This window comes from Chelonoidis abingdonii, chromosome 2, assembly GCF_003597395.2.
Source record: "Chelonoidis abingdonii isolate Lonesome George chromosome 2, CheloAbing_2.0, whole genome shotgun sequence".
Classification (NCBI taxonomy): domain Eukaryota; kingdom Metazoa; phylum Chordata; order Testudines; family Testudinidae; genus Chelonoidis; species Chelonoidis abingdonii.
The window spans coordinates 255797817-255822000 of NC_133770.1; the positions used below are offsets into that span (position 1 = coordinate 255797817).

The 24184-nt window shown below is 42.7% G+C and overlaps 1 protein-coding gene across 2 annotated transcripts in view; it reads right to left on the reverse strand.

The window, feature by feature from the left end:
- Window positions 1-23502, reverse strand: part of PIP4P2 (phosphatidylinositol-4,5-bisphosphate 4-phosphatase 2) — a 69201-nt gene extending 45699 nt beyond the window's left edge. Inside the window, exons 1-4 of one of the 2 annotated variants that reach the window (XM_032805282.2) lie at window positions 23311-23502; window positions 11803-11948; window positions 8633-8739; window positions 6254-6377 (exon numbers count right to left, since the gene is read on the reverse strand). In XM_032805282.2, the coding sequence (XP_032661173.1) occupies window positions 6254-6377; window positions 8633-8739; window positions 11803-11948; window positions 23311-23416 (483 nt within the window). In that variant the 5' untranslated portion in view covers window positions 23417-23502. Of the gene's footprint in view, window positions 1-6253; window positions 6378-8632; window positions 8740-11802; window positions 11952-23310 lie in introns of both variants that reach the window. The other variant, XM_032805281.2, reaches the window with a different exon arrangement.
- Between the last annotated feature and the right edge of the window lie 682 nt (window positions 23503-24184).

Consider the following 24184-nt stretch of genomic DNA (forward strand, 5'->3'; position numbering starts at 1 on the left):
ACAACCATTTCTTCTATGAGGTCTTCACTACTCACCAAAACCAAATCTAAAATGGCATCCCCTCTTGTTGGTTCAGCAACTACTTGGTGAAGGAATCCATCAGCTATCGCCTCCAGGATAATCTGAGCCCTATTATTGTTACTAGCACTTGTCCTCCAGTCTATATCTGAGAAGTTAAAGTCTCCCATGATCACACAATTCCCATTAGTATTTACTTCATTAAAAACATTAAAGAGATCTCCATCCATGTCTAATTAGATCCTGGTGCTCTATAGCACAACCCAAGCACTATCCCAGGGGAGGCTCTAGTAGCTCTTCCGCAATGTGATTTTTGACAGACAGACTCTGTCTTATCCATTCCATCACTTCTTATTCCTTTACAGTCTACCTCATCGATATACAATGCTATTCGACCACCTTTGCCTTTATTTCTGTCTTTCCTAAACAGTATATACCCTTCAATACCTGTACTCCAGTCATGACTACTATTCCACCATGTTTCTGTTATCCCTATAATACCTGCTTTCACTTCCTGCACCAGTAACTCTAGTTCCTCAATTTTGTTATCTAGGCTACTCGCATTGGTGTACAAACATCTCAATTTTTGCTGTTTAGCTTCACTCACATTCTTTACCCGATTAGGCACAGACATTCTACCACCAGTATTGCCTATTAGACTGGTATCTACCCTTCCTCCTTATGTCCATTCTCCTATCCACAGCTGTATCCTTTCTTACTTCGTTTTCTTCTCTCTCAATGTTAAAATCCAGTATGGAGACTACCCGGCCATCTCCCAACCATCTCCCTCAAATTCCTAGTTTAAAGCTCTCTTAATCAGTTGTGCCAGCCTCCATCCTAGAAGTCTATTTCCCTCCCTACTCAGGTCAAGTCCATCCCGAGAGAACAGTCTTCTGTTCATGGATGCCAGTGGCCGTACATACCAAAGCCCTTCTTAAAGCACCACTGCTTGAGCCGTCTGTTCATCATCATAATCTTGTCACACTTTTGTTGCCCTTCTCAAGGAAGAGGTAGAATCCCACTGAAAATCACCTGAGCCTCGATTTTCTTGAGCATCTTCCCCAGCCTGGCACAGTCTCCCTTGATACATTCCAGCAAGCATCTATCATCTGTTCCCACATTAAGGTCAATCAGTGGATTCTTTCCCATTCCTGTTAGGATCCTATTCAGCCTCAGGTCCACATCCTGTATCTTAGCATCTGGCAGACAGCACCTTCTGTCTTCTGGATCAGCTCTGATTACAGGCCTGTCTATTCTTCTCAGTAAGGCGTCCCCAATCATGTAGACCTGCCTTTTCCTGGTGATTGTGCAATTCTCCGCTCTATCCCCTGTTCCCTCTGGCTGCAAGTTCTCTTGATTCCTATTCTCCCTTATAATCCTCTGCAACCCAACCTCATGGGGCTCATATTTGGTGTTATCTCCATTGACTCTTCCCCTCTTTCTATAGGACTGGCTCTTCTTCTCTTCTGCCTTGCCCCCTCACCTTCAGTGACCACCTGCTGTGCCCCTTCTTTATTTTCCAACTCCACAAACCTGTTCCTGAGCTCTATTTCTCCTTCACTAGTTTGTCTTTTCCTCTGCCTTGTTCTCTTAGTCACATGCCTCCAGTGTCCACTTTCCTCACCAAGAAATCTCCCCTCAGAGTTCTTTGGTCTTGCTTCCATCTGCAAGTCTGAGCTTTTCCCTTCAGCCTCCTCATGTCTTTGCTCCATCATCTGCTCAAACCCCTTTCTAAGCTCAACCAGAATTTCCACCTGTATCTCCAATCCTCGGATCTTTTCTTCCATCACCTCTATCAAGTGACACCTCATGCAGAGAAAACTCTTTTCAGGTATCCCCTCCAGGATCATGTACATGCCACAGCTTCCACATCCAGTCATCTTCGTTGAGTCTTCCACTGCTTGGGTAACTACCACTGCTGCCTCTGTATCTGTCATAGCCTTCCCATCTTGGTCCGGAAACACAAACCAAACCAAACCACCATCCACAGCAAAACAACCCCCCAGCGAGCACCACAACACTGTCAGAACACCACACACTCCCTTCACTAGCCTGTCGGTTCCTCTGCCTGGTTCTCTTAGTCTTCCCCGCAAACTCCTCCAACAGAACTCCCACTCAAACTCCTCTGTTTACAGCTCTGTTTGCTGACTGCTGTAGCTGTCTGTGCCGCTGCCTGACTGGCTGGCTACCTAAAACACTTCAAATGATACTTTTTCAGGCAGCACAGTAGGAGGAGATCAGAGATTACTCCTATTTCCCAGACCTAAGCACTAGCACACAAAAGGCTCTTGCAATTTCTGGTGCATAGGTCTAACATGTTGTCTAAAAGAAAGTCTGGCACCTTAACTACATCACTGTAGACATGTATTGGTGGAAATACACCAGATGTAGTGGAAATTTCTGACTAATAAGATCTACTGTAGGTAATATCCAAGACACTGGACCTGAAGAGGCATTTGCTGGGTCTCCAGAGGTAAATAGAGGGCTTTGGGACTATTTACACATACAGAGGATGCACCTACAAGATGGCTGTCTGATTCCATCTGTGACACTGGCAGAGCAGGTGCCAGTGTAACCCATGTGCCCAATAGAGAGATATGTCTTTAAGAGATCTGTAGAGAACAGGGGACTGGGTAGGAATGAATTGTGTCAGGGTCATTGTTGCTAGGCTGATGCACCATTAGCACTCCACACTTAGAGGTTTCTGGAATTGGGTGTTGTAGTTTTGGCTATGCTCCAATAGGTTCCCTGTAGCTCGACTCTACTTACCCCTATGGAGTCTGTCAGGGCAGCTGCTTTACAAAAGGCATGTGTCCTGTGTGGGCTGGGAGAAGCTGAGCCACATGAGCAGAAAGCAGGCCAGTTTTCTCTAACTCTGAAGCACTTTGCAGCAGATTAGTGATATTGTTAACCCTCCAACAGGGAAGCCCTGGCAATATTAATTATAGAAAGGGGAAATTGGGAAGAAAACTAATTTATTTTATTTTAATAGTAAACTTCAAATGCTATATGATTTTAGCCAAACTGTTTTAAATTGTCTCAACTAGTATGATTCATCAACTCTTCTCTTATTAAAAACAACAAGGAGTACTTGTGGCACCTTAGAGACTAACAAATTTATTTGAGAATAAGCTTTCGTGGGCTAAAACCCACTTCATCAGATGCATGGAGTGAAAAATACAATAAGTAGTATATATATATCACATCACATGAAAAAATGGGAGTTGCCTTACCAAGTGGGGGGTCAGTGCTAATGAGGCCAATTTAATTAAGGTAGAAGTGGCCCATTTCCAACACTTGACAAGAAGGGGTGACTATCAAGAGAGGGAAAATTATGTAAAATTATTATATGTGCCATCATGTGCCAGCAATGCCCCTCTGCCATGTACACTGGCCAAACTGGTCAGTCTCTATGCAAAAGAACAAATGGACACAAATCAGACATCAAGAATTGTAACATTCAAAAACCACTAGGAGAGCAATCTCCCTGGATACTCAATAACAGACTTAAAAGTGGGAATTCTTCCACAAAAAACTTCAAAAACAGACTTCAATGAGAAACCGCAGAACTGGAATTAATTTGCAAACTGGAGACCGTCAAATTAGGCCTGAATAAAGACTGGGAGTGGATGGGTCATTACAAAAAGTAAATTTTCCCTATGCTGATATTCACACCTCCTTGTGAACTGTTGGAAATTGGCGACGTCCACCTTGATGGCAATTAAATTATGGCAATACTAAAAATGGAGAACCAGTAATTTTTTGCATTTACAGTTTTCTAGTATCCCTTATAGAGAACACACAAGCTGATCTATAGACTCAGCTGAACCAGGCTTAAAATGTTACTTGGAGTGTGATTCCCTAAAGCAGCCATCAGATTTGAATTCATGAATAAGATACTAATTTATAAAACTGAGTTTTTTGAAGGTAGGTATGTGCAAAGTAGTTTTTGTAGTCTTGTTCATACAAAGAATCATAGAACACTTCATAGCAGAGAAGAATCTAAGTAAATTACGTAGCTTACAAATATGTACTACTCCTACAGATAGAATGGACAAAAAATTAAAATCTCAGTGTTTGCAAAAACACCTGAACAAGGGGTCTGGCAGGTTATCCAGTAGAATTTGATTGCATAGGACACTGTTTCTAGGAAAACAATGCAGTGTAAGGGTCTGTCTGCACTACAATATTATTGTGTCAAGAGAATGCATTAAAACATAACAATACCATGACTATTTAATAATTGCTTAATTTTGTCTATATAGATGGAGCCAAACAGCTTATAACAATGTCACAAAATCAAGTTACAATCATTTACCAGACTGCACTCTTTTATATCATGCCAGAGCTCTAAAAGGTTTCCATAATATAGTTTAAATTTAGTTTGGGTCTATCTACATAGGCAAAAATTAGCCCACATTATAAGGTGAACTTTGATAAAATGTGCACTGTAGATGCGCCCTTAGAAGAATTTGATCTTGAAGGTTGAAGATTTTTTTTAAAGTGATATCTTATTATTTAAGAAATATTGTGCTTCTGTAATTACAAGGAAGCAGGTCAGAGTTAAGGTTTTGCGTACAAGCTGAAATGTACTGATTTCTGAATGTTTAACCATGAAACCTTAACACTGGATTTTTGGGGAGGGGAGGCGTAGGTTGCACTCGGTATGATTTTTATTTATTCATAAGAAAAAATGGAAAAAAGAAGAGTCAATAGAAGGAATTTCTGTCTCCAAAACTTCACAACTTTAGCATTGCAAAAAGACCTTGCAAATATCATGTGTAAATCCATGACCCAGATCCTTAACTAGTGCCCCTTAGAATCTACAGCACACCGGCACACTTTGTAAACTCACATTTAAACTACAACAGTATTTAAGGTGGTTAGTGTGCTCTTTAATTGACCTGCAAATGTACCCCACCAAAAAACACGTCCTATAGCAAAACTGCCACAAGGGAGCCCCTTTCTTGCACCCATTGCAAGGCAAGCTGAAGCCCTTCCTCAGCCCCTTTACATTTAGCTACAGATATAAAGAAGTCTATCTGTAGCCCTTGCACACCTTACAAGGTTGGATAGAGCCCTTACTTTAGCAAGGTGACATTGGTCAGTTGATTATGAAAACAGTTTAGCTTCAAGGACCTGCATTCGTCATTTTTCATAGGGACATAACTAATGCACTTTGCAACAAATGTCTACTATGCATGTTCACAACATGATTTTCAAACACTAATATGTTAGTGAAATCAAAGCGAATTTCCTCCAGTAGAAGGCTGCGCATTACATCTCTGTAAGGACTATTTCTATAGTCAATTTCAACATTGAAACCTCAAGCATTATGACAACAGGGTTAGTTAACAAACGGTTGCAAAAATGTTTTTACAGTAGGGAAAAACAATACTTTTCCCAACCCTCCTATTTTAAAACAACTGAACTTTTTGCTCAAACTTTCAAATGAATATTTACCTTTGGCCTCAAACTAAAGCTTCAATCCTACACAAATTTACACATGAGCGTAGCTTCAAAAGGACTACCCACTTGACAAAAGTTATGAATGTGCATAAGTCTTTGCAAAACTGGAGTCCAAGCATGAAGAATTTTATCCAGAAGTGAAAGTTTCAGAAAGTTATGAGCATCTGAAAAATGAACTATAATAGAAACAATTTCACACATTTACTTACTGCAGAATATAATCATCACTGGATTGTAACAACAGTTTTCCATCAGTATTATATTGATTATGGACCTGACGCTTTCCTAGATGGAGAGAATACTGGGGGATTTTCTTGAAGAGGCACAAGTAAATACTCAGATACAAACTGCATATTCAAGGTGATATCTGTGTCTTAATAATCAACTCAGAGAGATATGGTTCCACATCAATGCTATACCAGTGGGATAGGGTCTTGGATGAGTTCCATTGATTTCAGTGATATTGCACTGATGTAACAGAGGCAAATTTAGCCCTTTGGCTACATCTACACTTAGAGCTGGGGTTTGACGCGCTGCATAGATGGGATAGCACAGGCAGTGGCTCAAGCTAACCGTTTGAGTATATACCATGGGGGAGAGGATGAATACTTGGACAAGTAGTCTTGAGCTGCCGTCCATGCTAGACTGCTTTTTTTAGTACACTTGCTTGAGCCAGCGCAGACGCATCTATTTGAGCTGGGAATCACAACCCCAGCTCCAAGTGTACACGAAAACCCTGATGCTACCATGCACATGGGTTACTTACCAGGAATGTATTTCCACAGTGTCCGCACACCACACGAGTACCTTCTGGCTGAACTGGCAAGGCAGGCTGAGCTGGCTGCTCTTCTGGAATCAACATCACTGGACCAAGGTTAATGATGCGTCTACTGTGGTAGGAACATTAAACATATATGCCATGTCATTACACTAACGAGGGGAAGGGACGATGCATTTAGGTTATTAGCTCTGCAAGACCTTACCAAATATTTTATGACTGTAAAGTGGAACCTACTTCTTATTATACGTGCATCCAATTGAGCTCTCTCTTATTAGCGTTATCCAAACAGGTAAGGAAGATGCCATTTTCTTTACTGAAAGGTTATTATACAAGTGCAAATTGCAAAGGCGACGATTTCAAGAACAGAGACCTAGCCAGCAAATGGCAGAGTCCAGTTTGGGACACTCTCCCTCATGAAGAGGGGAGTAATATCTGGGTCATCTCACTCAGAAAATCTGGGTGAGATGACCAGATATTCAGGATTGTGAACAGAGATACATGGCAATGGCTGGGGAAACACATAGCAGCAGTTGGACTCTCAATCTTGGCCTTCCAGCCAACATCCTTCTCCATTCAAACTCTCCTTTCCCTTCAAAATCAGGCATCTCTCCTCACCACTTCTCCAACCAGATTTCTTCTTCTCATAAGACTCTCTCCCTCTTTCCCACACACTCCAAGCCAAGACAGGCCAGGCAGCCTCCTTGCCTCTTCTGTGTCAACAGTCTCTGCCCACAAAGGGGATGCCCAACACTCACTTCAGGCTGCTCAGCTGGCAGCTTTGGCAAGCAGTGAGAATATGCCCGATTTACAAGATCTCTCTCTCTCACACACACACATACACATATGGAAAACACACCACGTTTTGTAAATCCCACAGCATAAGGCTTGGACAGACTATGGGAGATCCCTGTTTATTTTCCAGGAGGTTTGCTCACCTGGGACCCACACAGAGGGCGACTCAGATGACATTAGCCATTCTTTATATCTATCCTCAAGTTGGCAATGAGAATGAGAACTGGCATAGTGTCATTCAAATGCAGAAGGTTAGAAAATACCAGAATTCCAGTACAGTTAAGCCCACTTAAGAGCAAACTCTATTTAAAGAAAAAAAAAACTTTTTCTATACACTAAGTCATTTAGCATTAAGTTAGTCCTAAATAGCCCACTCTGCATCAACTAGGGGAAAAAAAATCAACTTCGAGCTCCAAAGACCATTTTATGTCAATTTTGTCACATGCTTGGTTTTGTATTTTTAAGTTAACCAGACTGTATCATTTCATGTTTCCAGTTTGCTCACATGGTTTGAACAAACAACAAAGATGACAGCATATGAAGCAAAAATGCAGGCACAAAGAATCACCTAATCCCCCGTCATCCCTCCCCAACCAGGCTGCCACAGCTCAGGTTGGGCCAGACCCCCATCAGTGTGGAAGGCAGGGAACAGTGGTAGGACATTCTCTGTCAGGGGTCCTTTCCTACAATATGCACACTCCCAATCTTGCTCTCCTTCAAGGAGAGCTGCTGAAGAAGCATATACTATTGGGACTGATGTTTTAACAAAATTTGGGAAATTGGTTTATTTTTATGTTTCCAGGTTATCTAGTACATTATTATGTGTTATGGATTCCCGCTTACTTAGATTTCCTGGATGAAATCCTTGACTTCAGTGGGGCTGGGATTTCACTCATCGTGTGAAAGTATGCAGTGGCATCTGGTGTGTCCAGACACGTGCCTCTTATTTCTTTTAGAATTCTAAAGATTCGCATAAACATCAGATCAGTTTATATTAACTAGTTTTTCTAAACAAAGAGCAGATATGTTCATGGCCTAATTTTTTTTTTTTTGAGAAAGGAGTAGGAAGGATTTTTGCAATGAAAGATTTAACAAGTGTGTCATGTTATTCACCATTACTAAGCAACAGAGTTACTATAACACAAGTTGTGTATTCACCACTTTCCCATGGAATTACCATAGAACTGAGCTTGCAGGAAATTATGCACAATATTTCCCAGAACTTTTAAATTGTTTCCCCACTATATTGTAAGCTATTCACTTCATATATTCCTCATATAACTTACACAATATACTATTCCATATTAAATATATTAAAAAACATTCTTGAAATGGATATCAGTCATGTTAGAGAAATAGTTATTATGGCACAAGTAATATAGTTTTCTTCTTTGAATACATTAACCTAATGAATCCAATAAATTGAGGTCTACACAGGTCTATGGGCAAATATTTTTGTAGTACTAATGCAAGTGGACACACTTTGCTAAATGAGTGACTAACAATGATATTAAAATATTTATAACATTCACATCACCAATGTATCTGTCATTAAGATTCTTTAGGTCCTACCAGTTGGGTCTTGGACATCCTATTCGCCGAGACGTATCCTTACAGATAAGAAGACAATTACATGGACATCTAACATACTTCTTTCCTGAAGGAGGGTTTTTGATTGGCTAGACAAAAAACAACAACAACAACAAAACCATCAGAATTTTTATACTAAATAGTGAACTAATATTTTTTCTTTGCTAGTTTCCTAAGTATCTTAAACAGAGTAACTGATATGACATGAATCCAAGTTAAGAAAAGGGAAGTACAGGTTCTCTCCTTACAGGACAGAACATGACAAAAAAAAGACATGGCTAAAGTTTTAACAACAAACAATTAAAATTATTGATCGGCACCCTAACTTTAGCTTAAAGAGTAGGAAAATGCTTTTGTCTCACTATTTAGTTGAAGAAGCATAACATTAAATTAGGTCCCAGTTCCATGCATGTGTGTGTTTGTATAAATTGGTGAATGCATGTTGTTTGAACTGTGTAGCCCTTACATTTGATTTTATAAAATGAATCCTAAGAACACCGGTATTTCATACATTGCCACTTGAATGCTTAAACATCCACATCTCCAAAGGGTTTATCCTCATTATTCTCTCTGTCTATCTACCCACTATTATATACACACAGCCTCAGTCAAGTAATAAACAGTCTCAACTGAGAGAAAAAGATTTTTATACGTATGTAAAACCAGCAATCAAGGATTCTGTAGACTAGTGCACAGTGTCCAGTTCATATTTTAGAAATAAGAGTTTAAAACCTACAAAGTTTAGTTTTATCCCATGTTTACTGAAATGTATTCTAAACAAATACTGCTGCTTAAGAGACAAAGCCTACCTGTCATACTCGGAGACTTAATCCCACTGACTGCAATATTCACATAGGTAAGGGAGCAAGATCTGACACAAAAGCTAAGACCCTTTGGGAGTTATGCGCCTAAATATCTTTTAGAATCTGGACCAATATAATTAACAGAATGGATAGACTGAAGTTACAACACAATATAATTTAGAACAAAATATCTGAAATATTATCTGCCTGTTTGTATAGAACCTAACACGATAAGGTGCTGGTGCATGAGAGGTCTCCTAGGTGCTATGGTAATACAAATTAATCGATAATAGTAAGAGAATCAGGTATCTTGTTTGTTCTCTAAGAGATAATCGCAAACACCTAAAGCTAGGAACTGCATTTTTTATATCTCAGAAGTTCCTGCTATCAGCACATTTTTACTGCTAGAACAACCCCACTCCCTCTTTCCTTTTCAACAAATTAAAAATATATCTTTAAAAATATTTTAAGTTCTCTTAATTTTTCTGTGTTATCCAAAAGATGAAACTAGATGATCATAGTGTTCCTTCCTGGCCTAAGAAGCTATGAAATATCAGTTTCTATCAGTGTGTTCACACATTAATTGACATATTTCTAATTGAAAAGTTTTATCCTAGGCAGAGCTGGTAACTTATACTTATAACTAAGGTTGCTCAACACTTCCCATTACAAGACACAGTTTTCAATTACTCTGCCAAACTTTTTAGCTGACCTTTTCCCTGTCAGGTGACTGCCTCAGTCTAAATATTTTTGGAAAGTTTCAGCAAAAATAGTTCAGCAATTTCTGAAAATGAGGGTAGGGAAACTAGCAAAGTAACATATGTTAAAAAAATTCTTAAAACATTTTGTCCAGCAGCTCTAGCAAATCCATTGCTCAAGCTTTAGTGCAAGGAGTTGGAATTTGATAGGAAGTTAAGCTTAATGTCGGGGCTACGCCTTTTGCTGCTCCCATGAGAAATCATTCAGAGTTGGCCAAGCTCTAAGCCTTTGAAAGTCATAGCTCACACATGCTTGCAGAGTTTGGTAGCAAGAGTCTCCAAAGATTCCATCTGTACTTGGTATGCTCGAGAGCAGAGCTGCTGGAAACCTTCCTTGACATTGTTCCTTCAGATGCCAAAGGCTGCTGTGGCACCAAGTGCAAGAACTGAGGAGCAGGGTAGGGTAAGAGCTGGTAGGGTAAGACTGGGATTGGCTGGGTGAGGAGGCAGGGACTGGGACCCTGCAGAGAAAAGGCTGTGACAGAGCAGCAGTAGACAGGTTTGTAACCACTAGAGAATGTGGAATCAACCTAGGATTCCTGAGTCTCAACAGTCCTGTGCTGTCAGCGAGCCACAGTCTCCATGTGTGGATGAACTGGTTAAATTCAGTACAGGAACACGTAGCCCATGATATAATGCTGATTAACATGACTTGAGGAGGTGGTGGAATTGATGCCATTTGGAGTACCCCTCCACCGTCCTATTAATATTCTCTGCCCAGCCAAACTCCTCTAACGTGTATGGATGGGATTTCCGTTGAGTTGAATCCCACTTAGGATCCAAAAATTTTGTTTCCTCAATGTAATGGAATTTTTTTTATTTCTGCTGCAAACATGATGCTCTGCACCCACCCAAGGGCAAGAGGCACATTTGTCCCTCACTGTGTAACACTGCAGTCCCGGATATGGGGAGCATAATGAAATCCATACTTATCATTGGTTGATTTTATAAGTATGTCAAGGAGACACTATAGATTTCAGGTCCTGAGAAAACTTGTTTTTTTAAATAAGAGGGGAAGGGGTGGAGTTTATATCTACAGCACAAAACTTTCTAAACAATAGTTAAAACTAAAGTCTTTAGAGTATTATTTAACAAAACAGTGCACATATTCAGCCAAACACACATATGTAGTCCACTGGGTAAATTAGGCATTATGTTCCTTAATTTACATTTAAAATACTTAAGACACCTCAATTTTTTTTTTCTGTCATATCTAGAAATACTGCACCCTCTTTTCCCTCAACCCCTTCCTACCCCGAAAGCCTATCATTTCATGCTGTCTCATCTCTCCTTAAACATCAGGGAGTTAACTTCTGCTTTAACTGACTCTTTTAACCCTTTGAATTCCTGCTTGCTAAGAATAAAAGATGGAAAACAAGATGCATTCCACCTGAAACAAGTAGGCTTAGGAGCTTGAAGACTTTATTGCTTTTGTACATTTTCATTGCTAACAGATAACCGAGCCCATCTTGTGTCAATAATTCTTGAATAAACATGCTAGATGATCAGTAATACTGATAAACCCTTTCTACGTAACCAGGAGTTAACAGAATATATCAACAACAATGGAAAAATCTAAAAATCCATTTACCGTAGCTTCATTGCAAACTGTGCACTTAACAACATGTTGGTGAAGCTTGCCATCCAAATTGATTAGTGACTGGCACACGCGGCAGTTTATTACAGGAACACCACTGGCATCAGGACTGGCAATGGCGGTATATGGAGGGGGGAGTTCTGCTGCAAAGAAATGATCAAACCAATAGGATGGTCAGAGTACTCTACAGCAGAAAATATTTCCAATGGTCACAATAGCTTAAGACACAGAATCAGAAAGTTAGTGGTTGGTGTTATCATTTATCTAAAGTAATCACAAAACTGTTTTACAGATTTTCCCCAATATTCTGTATTAATACATTAGTCCTAGTTCTATAACCATACTGTATGATACTGACAATACAGAAGCATTACATCACACATTGGGAAGGTGATAAGAGGTGACACGTCTGCCTCTGGAATACTGCATTTGTATCCAGGCACTTCAATACCAGAGATATGTGGCCAAATTCCAAAGAGTTCAGACAGAAACAAAAACAATGATTGGGTCGGGTGGAGGGAGAAAAAGATTGACTTCTGGAGGAAAAATGAAAACAGATAAATAAAATATACATAGCTCGGGTAAGTGGGAACGTCCTGGCAAGCATTTATATTACCTGAAGAGGATGCAACATTGAGACAGATATATTTAGTGTGGCATACAAAAAGGTAATGCTAAAAGAAATCAGGTAAAATCAAAAGAAAGGAAATTTTTCCTGACTCCCAAGAATACCTCCCCTAGAGCGAGCACTATGGATCCAATCCCATAAGGTGCTAAAAGTACATCCTGAGAGTTCTAAGAGCCCTCAACTTCCACTGAAGTCAAAGGGAGTGCAGAATACTTGGCACTTCACAGATTCAGGCCCTTTAAGAATGTGGATTAGTCCCTTGAGGGAAATTTGTGGAAAACAGTTCTGCCTTTGGCAGTAGTAGGCTGGACTGACCAACCTTGGGGCTTCAGCTTTCAGCAGCCACTCAGACAAGTTTCGGAATTATGGGGAAGGTATTTGGTTGACTGGGACTGTAAATGCAAATGCAGCTTATGTAATAGACTAAAAGGAAATGTTAGTAATTTAAAAACAACAGCTCAGCACGATGAGGGACCAAAAAGGCCTTCTGCCCTTTTGAATTACCAGATTTCCCTTTCTCTATCCCAGTGTCTGAGAGAAGCCAGAAAGGAAATAATGTGCTAGGTCCCCACTACAGTTTATACCCGTGTTCTTAAATAGGGAATTGCAATAGGCAATTAAAAACACAGTCTAATGTATTACAATAAGGCTGCAAAATTCATTTAACCATGACAGTCCTAAGTAAACTTTTACTGGAGATAATAGCTTGAGTCTATTTTAGTCACTTTTTATGTAAATTAGTGTCTTGAAATGAGAGCACTAAATATGTGCACGTGTGAGGAGAAGGAGGTAAAAATTACTGAAGCCCAAGGCTTGAAAACAGCATAAAATAGGAAGTGTGTACAAAAGAGTTCCCCTTTAAGTGAGGAGCCAAGAGATATCGAATAAACTATACAGTAATCACAGCCAAACTATCAACAAATGTTTCAAAGAAACCCAGAGACACATCGTATTCCTACAAAAAAAGCAGCGTTCAGCAAAGCAGCAGCTGCTGGAAAGAATTAAAGGGCTACTATTAAAGCTGACAGGCCCAAATTTAGTCCTACCAGTTTGTTTTAGCTTAGCTTGGGGAGACACTATATAGGGTAACCAAGTATCCGGTTTTCGACCAGGAAGTCCGGTCAGGTCTACTGATCGGACATCCAAAGTCCACTTATTGCAGGAAGGGGATATGGGGAGGCACTGGGTTATCACCTGCACCAAGCCGTACTCAGCCGTAGGGTTGACAACTTTCTAATTCCCGAAAACTGAACACCCTTGCCCCCCCCAATCCCTCGCTTGCTCTCCCCGACCCTCGCTCATGTGATCACTTTCACTGCGAGGTCCAAACAGGCACCAGGAGCTGCAACAGTTTGAACACAGGAGATGGAATGTGTGACTCAAATACCCGGCATGAAGGTTGCACCCCAGAGCAAAGGGGTTGGAGGCTGGCCACCTGGCACTGAGGGGCCTTTGATCTGCCTGGGCCCCGGGGCTGCTGGCTGAGTTTTATTGTCTGGTTTTATTGCCTTTTTATTTTCTCTCTCTGATTATGATGGTGACCAAGAGGATCTCACTCTTCCAGGGGCTGCCTAAATCGCCCAGCTGGGAAGGGAGGAGGAAGGGCTGGAGAGAAAAGATAGGAGAGGGTGGAGGAGAGAGGACGGGGAGGGAAAGAGGCTAAGGACGACAGCAGAATGGGGGTGAGAGAAGGCAGCAAAGGAGGGGGGTGAGGGGTATGTGGGGTGGATGAGGAGGCAGGGGGAGGCAGAAGGCTACAGGTGCATGAGGATGTGGGGGGCACAGGGGTGTATAGGGACATCATGGGAGTTCAGCAGTGTATGGAGGTGAATGGGGTGCAGGGTAATGGGGGGTGAAGGACATAGGGTGGTAGATCTGGGAGGTGCAGGGGGTTGGGACAGGGAGGGATGAGGGTGTGGGGGATGGGATGAGGAGGGATGCAGTGAAGGGGGTCGGGGTGCAACCCTATTCCCAGCACTCGGAGATACATACCTCAAACTCCTGGGAGCCAGCAATGGGGCAACACACCATGGTTCGCCGCAGGGCAATGAGGGCACATGCCACAGCTCAAGCCCAGCCACAGGAGGAGAGTGAGAAGAGGGCCGGCAGCACTTTAAGGGGCGCACACCACAACTCCTCAACAGCCACCTGCTGAGCGCTCACAAATCGCGCTAGTTTGTCCCCTGCCCTGACCCAGCCAATGAGAGCTGCTCCTGCAAGAGGGGCAGCACACAAACCTCCTTGGCCACACCTAAGCCAAGGAGCTGGACATGCCAGCTGCTTCCCAGGAGCCGTGTGGTGCGGTGGCTACCACTGCGAAGCACCGCCAACTGGACAGTCATCGACCCGGTCAGCAGTGCTGACCGGAGCTGCCAGGATCCCTTTTCAACCGGGTGTTCCGGTCAGAAACCAGACACTTGGTCACACTACTGAACAGGGGCTGCCTTCAACCTGTGTCGGGCACCTGCAGCTCCCAGCCCTGGCTCTGCAGACAAGTCCCTTCCGAGTGGCGGCGGGCGGCAAATGGTGGGCAGGGCCTTGGAGCGAGGAGGCAGGGCAGGAGCAGGGCCTTGGGGGAAGAGGCAGGGCAGGGGAGGTTCCAGTACTCCTGCTGGAGTGTCTGGATTTTAAATATTACAAAATTGGCAACCTAATACTATACCTCATTCTTCCCCTCCATTTTTGTGAGTAGGTAGGATACTGAAGTACACAAAAACACCTACAATATATTTCCTAATGACAAGAAATCAAATCTTCTAAGATGCTGTTAAAGCCTGTTTCTTTGCTGTGTGGCCTACACACAAGCTAACCAAGACCTTCGATTTGTTTGCATTTTTGGGTACATGAATGTGAAATGTCTCTCTACACTGAAAAAATAAAACAAAACATAATTTTGGTAAATTTCAGACTCAAGTCTACTATCATTTGCACTGGCAAAATTCTGGAGTAACTCACCGACGTATATGGAGTTATTCCAGAATTACGCCAGTGCAGCTGAAAGCAGAAGCTGGCCCTTGATTAATTAGGATAGGCTCACTTCCAGAACCTCAGCCTTACCATCACCCTTTGCAGAAACCAATACACTCTTGAAGATGATTTTTGGAGCAACTTCAGAACATTTTAATGATTGGTTGTTTTCTGAAGACCTGCAGTGCCGTCTGGATTAATGCCCAGGCATGCCTATATGTGGAGACACAAGTTAAGCTCTCCATAGTCTCAGTTCAAGACTACACACTAGTAGAGACAGAAGCCGATACCATAAACCGTAAGAACCCAAAATAAATACTTTTGGAGTCTGGCAATATTTTCTACTGCACCCACATTGTAAATAGAGCAGTGTAATAAAAAAAAAACAAAACCTGTAGATGACTGAAAGTTGGGAAAATCAGACAGGTGGTGGTGCCTGGGCTATTGCTGCTACCGCTCCCATAAACACCTTTCCAGCATCGAGAAAGCTGCCTACCACAAACCTAGCTCATCTGTTGAGCAGCCAGCTCTAGCCAAAGAAGGGCCAGCTCAATAACAAACGGCATCATGTCTAGTGGGTGAAGAAGCGAACTAAAAACAAGGGGGAGACCCAAGGACCCCTGGGTACCAACTGGCAGAAATCATAGGGATGCATAAGGGTTAGAGAGATTCCCTGGATCTGGTATTTACATTCTAGTTCACAAAAGAGTGTCATATAAGGTTTCTACAGAAGCCATTATCTTTGTGAAATGTATGTGCAGATAATATGCAAGGAAATATATACACACACACGCACACACAGTGCAAATCACGTTCTTAGGCCACTGTATTTAAAGGCAGGTCACCCACAGGTAGTGTGCCTTAAGGCAGGTTTCAAAAGACAGGAGGTGGGAGACACTCATCTCCCTAGCTGACAACTGTGTATTGCTTGTCTTACAAATGGAATGCTATTTGCATACTGAGTCAAATGCTAATGAGAGGGTTACGATTTCAGGAGAAGAAATTAACAGAAAGAGGTGAACAGCTGGGGGGTAGGAGCTGTATATAGGAAGGGCCCTACCAAATTCACAGTCCATTTTGGTCAATTTTGTAAATTTCATGATTTCAGCTATTTAAATCTGAAAGGTCAGTGTTGTAATTGTAAGGGTCCTGACCCCAAAAAGAGCTGGGGGTGAAATCACAAGGTTATTGTAGAGCGGCTGCGATACCGCTACCATTACTGTGGCGGTGCTGCCTTCAAAGCTGGGCTGCGGGACAGCAGCGGCTGCTGGCCAGGAGCTCAGCTCTGAAGGCAGAGTTGCCATCAGCAGCAGCACAGAAGTAAGGGTGGAATGGTATGGTAGTATTGCCACCCTCACGTCAGCGCTACTGCCTGCAGAGCTGGACCCTCAGTCTGCAGCCGCCACTCTCTGACCGCCCAGCTCTGAGGGCAGCAGTGCAGAAGTAAGGGTGGAAATACCACGATCCCCTCTGAATTAACCTTGTGACCCCTCTGCAACTCCCTTTTGGGTCAGGACCTCCAATTTGAATAATGCTGGTCCACTCTGTGAAATCTGCATAGTATAGGGTAAAAGCACACAAAAGACCAGATTTCATGGGAGGCAGGACCGGCGCCAGGGTTTCTGGTGCCCTAGGCGCCGGGCCATTTCGCTGCCCCGCGCGCGGGTCTCGCGGCTCCGGTGGACCGTCCCCAGAAATGCCTGGAGCCGCGGGACCAGCGGACCCTCCGCAGGTACGACTGCGGCAGATCCACCAGAGCCGCCTGCCGCCCCCCCGGCAAAATGCCGCCCTCCCCCATAATGCTGGCGCCCTAGGCGACTGCCTAAGTCGCCTAAATGAAAGCGCCGGCCCTGATGGGAGGGGAGACCAAATTTCATGGTCTGACATGTGTTTTTCATGGCTGTGAATTTGGTAGAGCCTATATATCTATCTATCTATCTGAGGAACAAAGAACTGTCTAATATATCTAGGGGTGCAGAAAGAAGCAAGGGCATCCCTCATCAGGAGGAAAGCTGCCAGCACATTTGGTCCCATGAAAGGAGGATCTCAGCTTTCCTAGTGGAAAAATGCTGTGTGAAAGACTTTGGTTAAGCAGTGCCTTATCAGACAAGAGGGCATCGTGTTAGTCAAGCTTAGTTTCTAGAATGCACCTTCTGATTTTATTTTACATGTAACCCTTTGCTGTCAATACTTCTGTTTGCTATCACTTGAATCTCTGTTCTTTGTTATATTTACTCTCTCTCTAAACATACCTGAACGCTGTGTGTTAAGCAAAGCTAGGTTCTAAGGTGTAACTAGTAAGCTGCAGTGTACTGTTCCTATAGGAACAGTGGGCCTGCTAATTCTGAGAGTGTCCAGGGGTTTAGGGGGCTGGACATCACAGGGGGAAGTTTGGAGGACTCAGGGGTTGGAGTGTGCCTATTGCAAGCCTGCATGAGGGACAGCAGACCCCACAGGGGCTGAGAAGGGTGTGCAGGTATTGCCTGTGGCTGGGAGTTGGCCCCTGGCAGGTACAGACAAGGGCAGGTGATAGCCAGATGCCTCACAACCCTAGGTATCACTGGGAAGAGTCACAAAGGGACTCCTGCCTTCTGATCCTAGCCACAAGAGCAATTCACTGTGAGCTTGTAATCTCTGCCTCATTTTCCTCTTCCATAAAAGAAGGGTGGCAACAAGTGCCAGGTATTGTATTGTGACAATTGTTTGCAAAATGCTTTAAGTCCTGGAGATCACCAGAATGCACACAAAAGTCCCCAGTGTCTGGGAGCCTACCAGCCCACAGAACTGCTGTGTGCCTGGAGAACTGTCCTTGCACGTCCTTTTAAATATTGGCAACTATGCTTGATGGAATCCAGCACAAGCAGCAATCTTCTTCCACTGCAGCAGAAGGATGATGGAGACCTGAGATTGGTCAAATAAGATTTGTAATGGAAAGAATCATTACCATAGCCCCACATTAGAGCTGTTTGGCTCCAAGGTGAGCAGCACAGATTCTAGTATTCTGCCACATCAGCTACTTCTAATACCTCAAGATAAATTATGATTATCTTTTAGAATGGCACTGGACCTGATGTTCACATCTGAGCTAGAACAAGGCTGATTGTGAACTGGGCAAAAATATCCACCAAAAATGAAGGAAATATTGGGGCTATAATCTTCATGCTAAAAAAATGCATTTAGAGGAGTTCCAAAAACAAATCAATACCAGGAATTAAATTTCAGCAAAGAGTATCTTGTGAGAAGACAAATAGATTTCCTAGCACAGTTAGTAGTCTGCCAGTCATGAACTCTTAATAGAAATGCAGACAACTTTCAAAGTACATTAATATAGCACTTACAGATGGCTTTTATAACAGTCTGAACTTCAGACTAAATAATTGTGGCACTTATAAGATAATATACTGAGAGCAGTAAAACAGTTCATATGCATAAGCCTCGTATTCCTGATATCCAGTCATGTCCGGCAAATGTTGTTTTTACAAGCCATAGATCTTTTCAGAGCACATGTAATGAAATCTTATTCCTGCTATTGACATTATGGTTTATAGCGACATTATCAATGTTACTTCTAAGAAAAGAAAAACAACAGCTACGTCATATCATCAATGACAGCAGAATGCTCTCTGCTATGCACAGTATCCTAGTTCAAGCTAGGAGGTGGGTCTCTTTCTCCCCAAGATAGGAATGCTGTGAATGTGGTAAGGTACTGGCTTCCTGGGAAGCCATATTTCACATTACTCTTGAAAATCTTCCTCTGCCAGATATTCAGAAAGGTAGAGACTATCTCCAAAGGGATCTGCATCCAGGTTTCCTCACAGGGAGCTGCTGTGATTCTGGGCCTAAAAAGGAGCATGGAAAGGAGGAGGGGTATACGGAGTAATGAAGAATACGTTGAGAAAAAGAAGTTATTGCTCTATTTCAGTGCCTCTCAAACTACAGTCTACAGCCATCCAGTGGTCTGCAGAGCCATTGATGGTGGTCCACAAAATAAGGCGGACAGGTGGTTAGGGACTCAGGCAGTTAGTGACTGGGAGATAGTCCAGAAGAAAGTTCCCCTCAACGTGCACTGCAGAATAACAAAGCTAGAGGACCACTGCACTACATCAAACAATCTTACTCCTGCCAGTAAAAGGTTATAATCTAAATCCTGCCCTGGCCAGCAGAATCATGGCCCAATGCATCCTCTGTCATAGGCATGGTGCTGGATTATTTCTCCAGAGTGAATTCTGCTCCTTCTCCTCTCAGTAGGAATATGCATGCCTACTATCTGCTCGCCGTAGCACGCACACTTGTAGGTTAGGCATTTCTGACTCCCTAACTCAACAAACCAGGCCCTTCTCGGATATAATAATCCCTACCACACTCTGTGTACTTTTGAGAGATCCTGCCCTGCGGCTTGTGTGAAGAGAAGATGCTCCCTACTTATCGGTGCTTCCAATGCATCACATTGAGCCCTGCGAATGTGTGTTACCATCCACACACTCCTCATTATTAAAAAGGTGGTTCTTCCTCTTAGAAGACTTCATATATAAGAACATAACTAAGGCCTTCCCAGCACTTGAAAATTATATCCAGCCTCTACTAGCCTGAAAACTAAGCCTGCTTGCCTAGGTGAAAGGGGGTGAAAGCTGAAGGTGGGAACATCTCCTTCTTTCCATTGCCTGCGTTCCTGCTGGGTCCTAGTGATCCATGGATTTTCTTGCTTGCTCAACCAGCAGCCATGATCCACTGGATGCTCCCCCATGATCTACTTTTGGCACCTCACCACTAAAGAACTCCTGCTTCAGCATCTCTGCAGCTCCTAAGACATACAAGAGAGAGGAGTTTCTCCTGCAGGTCTCCTGAGGTGTATGGGACAGCCTATCTAGTGGTGTGTAGCTAAACAGTTTCAAATTACAGAATGTGCAACCTTAACTCTGTCCCTTGTATGTACACATTACAGTGCAGTTTTTATTAGTTTAACCAGCAACCATATATTATACATTTTCTTTTTAACTAGCAACTTGCCTTCCTCAAGAGTAATTGAGGTAGAGAGAAAATTAACTAGGAAGCTACAGCAACTTAGCCTACACACTGTATGCCAGCAAATTTTCACTATTCCTTTAAGCCATACTAGCAAAACAAAATAATTTTGACTTTCATGTAAGTGATTTACACAGGCAATCTGGCATACATACTTATAACAACAAAATGCTTAAGGACCCTATTAACACATGGATTCTGCACTCTCTCTATGGGAGGAGTATAGAATGTATTAATGAAAATATTATATGCCAAAAAACATTCAAACTTGTTGCTTTTTCCTGCCATCTGAACGTGAAATTTAAATGCTGGTCTCTCTCACAAATTTTCACTGATGACATCATAGAAATTATTAAGTATATTAAGTATATTATTAATATAATATCAACTGGCATGAGAACCATATTTAAGAAAAGTGCTACAGCATAGGCTTATATCTGGGTTCAAACTCAAGTCATAGCACTGATTCATTCACATTACAGAATTAATAATCACATTTTCAAAACACTCTGAACTGTACTTAGAGTAATAGTTACAAAACAAAGACTCCTAGAAAAAAAGTAACCGAATATGAGAATTCAAGATGCCCGAAAACCAATATACTTTAAAGCTAAGGAGGTTATAAATATAAGGAGCGAAGGCAATACTGCATAATTAGATCCCGGGGAAAGAAAATCCAATCTCCATGACCTCTGTTTTGAGGCCTGTGTTACTGGTTTGTGTAATTAAGAATGCTAGATGATGGTTAATGTTAACCAAGAGCATAGCAGAGCTACATTTTCATATCCAGCCTTGATTTTCTGACAGTTTAAAGATTACAGTATACAAAATACATATTTGCTCACCTGTAGCATTTGTCCGCTTTCTTTAGTACTCTCATCTACAGTATATTCACATATAAATCACTTTTTGGTTTACATTTAGATACTGTTTAATCTGTATGTGAAAACTGGAGATCCTAATTTGTAACAAGCCTGGTAAAAATAGAGACCTAAATCTGCTCCTATTAAAGCCAGCCAGAGTAGGATTGGAACCTCATACTTTAAATGCTGCGACTAAAGCTGCACTAATCTCATTTAGTTTAGACTGTTAGAAAAAGCTCAGACTTTCTGTTTAATTCAAGAGGTTTAACTAGTTTAAAAAACATCTATACCAGTGTGTTTTGTAAACCATAGATTCATAATTATATTTAATTTTTAGATCAAGGTTATTACTATTCCTAACTCCAAAGTTAAGTTACTTGCTTAAGTAAAAATTAACTCCCTCTTACTGAACAGACCACCTTTACCAACAGACCAATTTTATTACACCTCTAGAAGAGAGTTCAACAATACAGCATTAATTTGGATCCCACATTCACAAGTCAATGACTTACTGTATCAAACTTGCTTTTCTTGTGTGTGGCCTGCAAAATCAAATGTGCAATGACCTGTGTTAGTCATTTTATTTGGTATAGATGCTATTGTACAGAGAACTACTCTCTAGTACCAGTTTGCCCACCAGAATAGAATTCCACCACCTGTGTCTACTGGTACAAGGCTTTGATGACTACTGGAAAATAAATAGGGTCTTTCTATGTTTTTTTTCCATTTGTTCCAGTTTGATTCTTTAAGATATGCTTGCAGGTAAGATTCTCTCCGTGTCCTACAGTTCATCATACTGAATTCAGTTACTCACAGTTAAAAAATCCTTTGGTTTAATCCCACCTCTAATTAATGGGAGGACTAAAATCCAATAATTTACCTTTTAAACTCCAACGTGTGAATCTGTTGTTATAACTATACCTGTACCTGCTCAAGCCTGCTCTGCAGTTGTGAACAAAAAAAAAAAAGAAAAAAGTTCAAATGTGAACGCACTCAGCGTTGTTAGAAATATGCTCTACCCTGCCTTTTAAAAGCATCATCCACTGTTTCTCAGCTTTTTCTTTGCTGCCCAAATTTCCATCCAATAAAGAAAAAGTGAGACTACTTCTGCTACCTGAGAAACTACCATTTGTTTATTCCTTTCCTCCTTCAGCCTATTGTTCACTAAACTATACACATGCCTGCTTGTCTCAAGGCCCAACAACTACCCGTCCCCCTCCTCAAGGCAAGGCAGTCCCATCAAAGAGCAGCTATCAGCAATCAGGCACAGATCATACGTGATTTTCTCTAAGCCCAATAATAATGTCAAGCATTACTCCCTCTTAAGGCAACTCAGGCAAAAGATATTGAAAGGTAAAAGGTACTTTCAGCTCCACAATAAGTTTAGTGTCACTTTTCACTAAGGTATTTCACAAGCAGCACCAAAAGGTGCTTGGATTTTTAAATGAAGACTAATTACATATGTAATATCCCACCCACATTTTTTTTTTTTTACAATTTTCAGTATAAAAATAATTAGAGCTCTGAAATGAGGTAAAAAAAATGACTTGCTCGTGGGTTGTAGGAACAGGGAACCCCCAGGACAGCAGATAGCGAGGTGGGGAGGGGTGATGAGGCTTTCAATGACACATTGCACGGTTTTTCTTGTTTGTCTTGAGTAACATGTTTGTCTCTCAAGGACACGGGAACAATGCGTGCACCAAACACACCCTGCCTCTGCCTAAGCCAAGCAGCAGTTGCTGAGCGATGCGCGTTAGGGTCTGCACGTTTGACTCGCCGCCGGTAACAATGCACTGATGGCTACTGCGGAGAAGCCGGGAATGCGGCACGTTGCAAACTCATCGTGCAGCCTTTCCCACCCTGCCCCCCGGCAAGAAAATACCCCAGCCTCCGGGGCACGCCGAGAAAGCCCTACAGGGGCAGGCCAAGCTGCGGGACCCACCAGCTGTGCCAGACGCCCACCCTCTCCCTCCGCGCAGGCTGGAAAGGCTGTCCCGGGGGAGGGCAGCAGTGGGGACTCACCTCTGGGGCTGCTCACTGGTAAATAGGGCGGCGCGGTGGGGGTGACATTGCCGGAGCTGGGCGCGGACAGCAGAGGGGAGCGCTCGTCCACCCCGTCAGCAGCCATGACTATTGCGGCAGCAGGGCAGACTCAGCCCGGCGAAGCGCTCTCCGCGCTCGCCCGGCGTCTGAGCGTGTCACAAGGCACTGGAGCGAGGGGGAGGGGAGCGGGACCAGCAGCGCGAGAACGGGGGCAGGGCCTGGGAGAGGGAATGGGACCTGAAGGGGGGAGGGTGCGACTAGCTGGACTCTCAATGTCACAGGCTAAGGAGGCACAGGATGGGGAGGGGCAGAGCTTCCATTCCCTGCAGCCTCTGCCAAAACTGGTGTTGAGGGATAACTCATGTGGCAGTTGTTTTTGTTTCCCAGGGCAGCTAATGCCTGAGCCTGAAGATGAGGGTGGCAGGAGGGAGCAACTGTTGTTCAGGTTCTCCAAGTCCTCCCAGGAGAACCTGGGACAGGAGCAGGAGAGAGGACACCTGTGGTTGCCCAGGCCATCCCTGCAGCAGGAGAGGGAAACCCTGGCACCTTGGAGTTTGTTATGAGGCACGCACGCACACACACACAACCCCTCTCCTCCTTGCTTGGTACCCTATTCTCTCACTATAGTGTCACTAGTCAAGAGCTGTCTCTTGCACCAACCGAAGTTGGTCCAATAAAATATAGCACCTCACCCACTTTGTCTCTCTAATATTATAAATAAGATTTTTGTTCCAGAATTGTTTGTAAACACTATTAGCATAGAGAGATAAAGAGATGGGTACATTTTGCTTTTTCAACTGGAAGTTACTAAACAGAGAAGGAAAAAAATAGCATTTTCTCACATTCTGCTTTT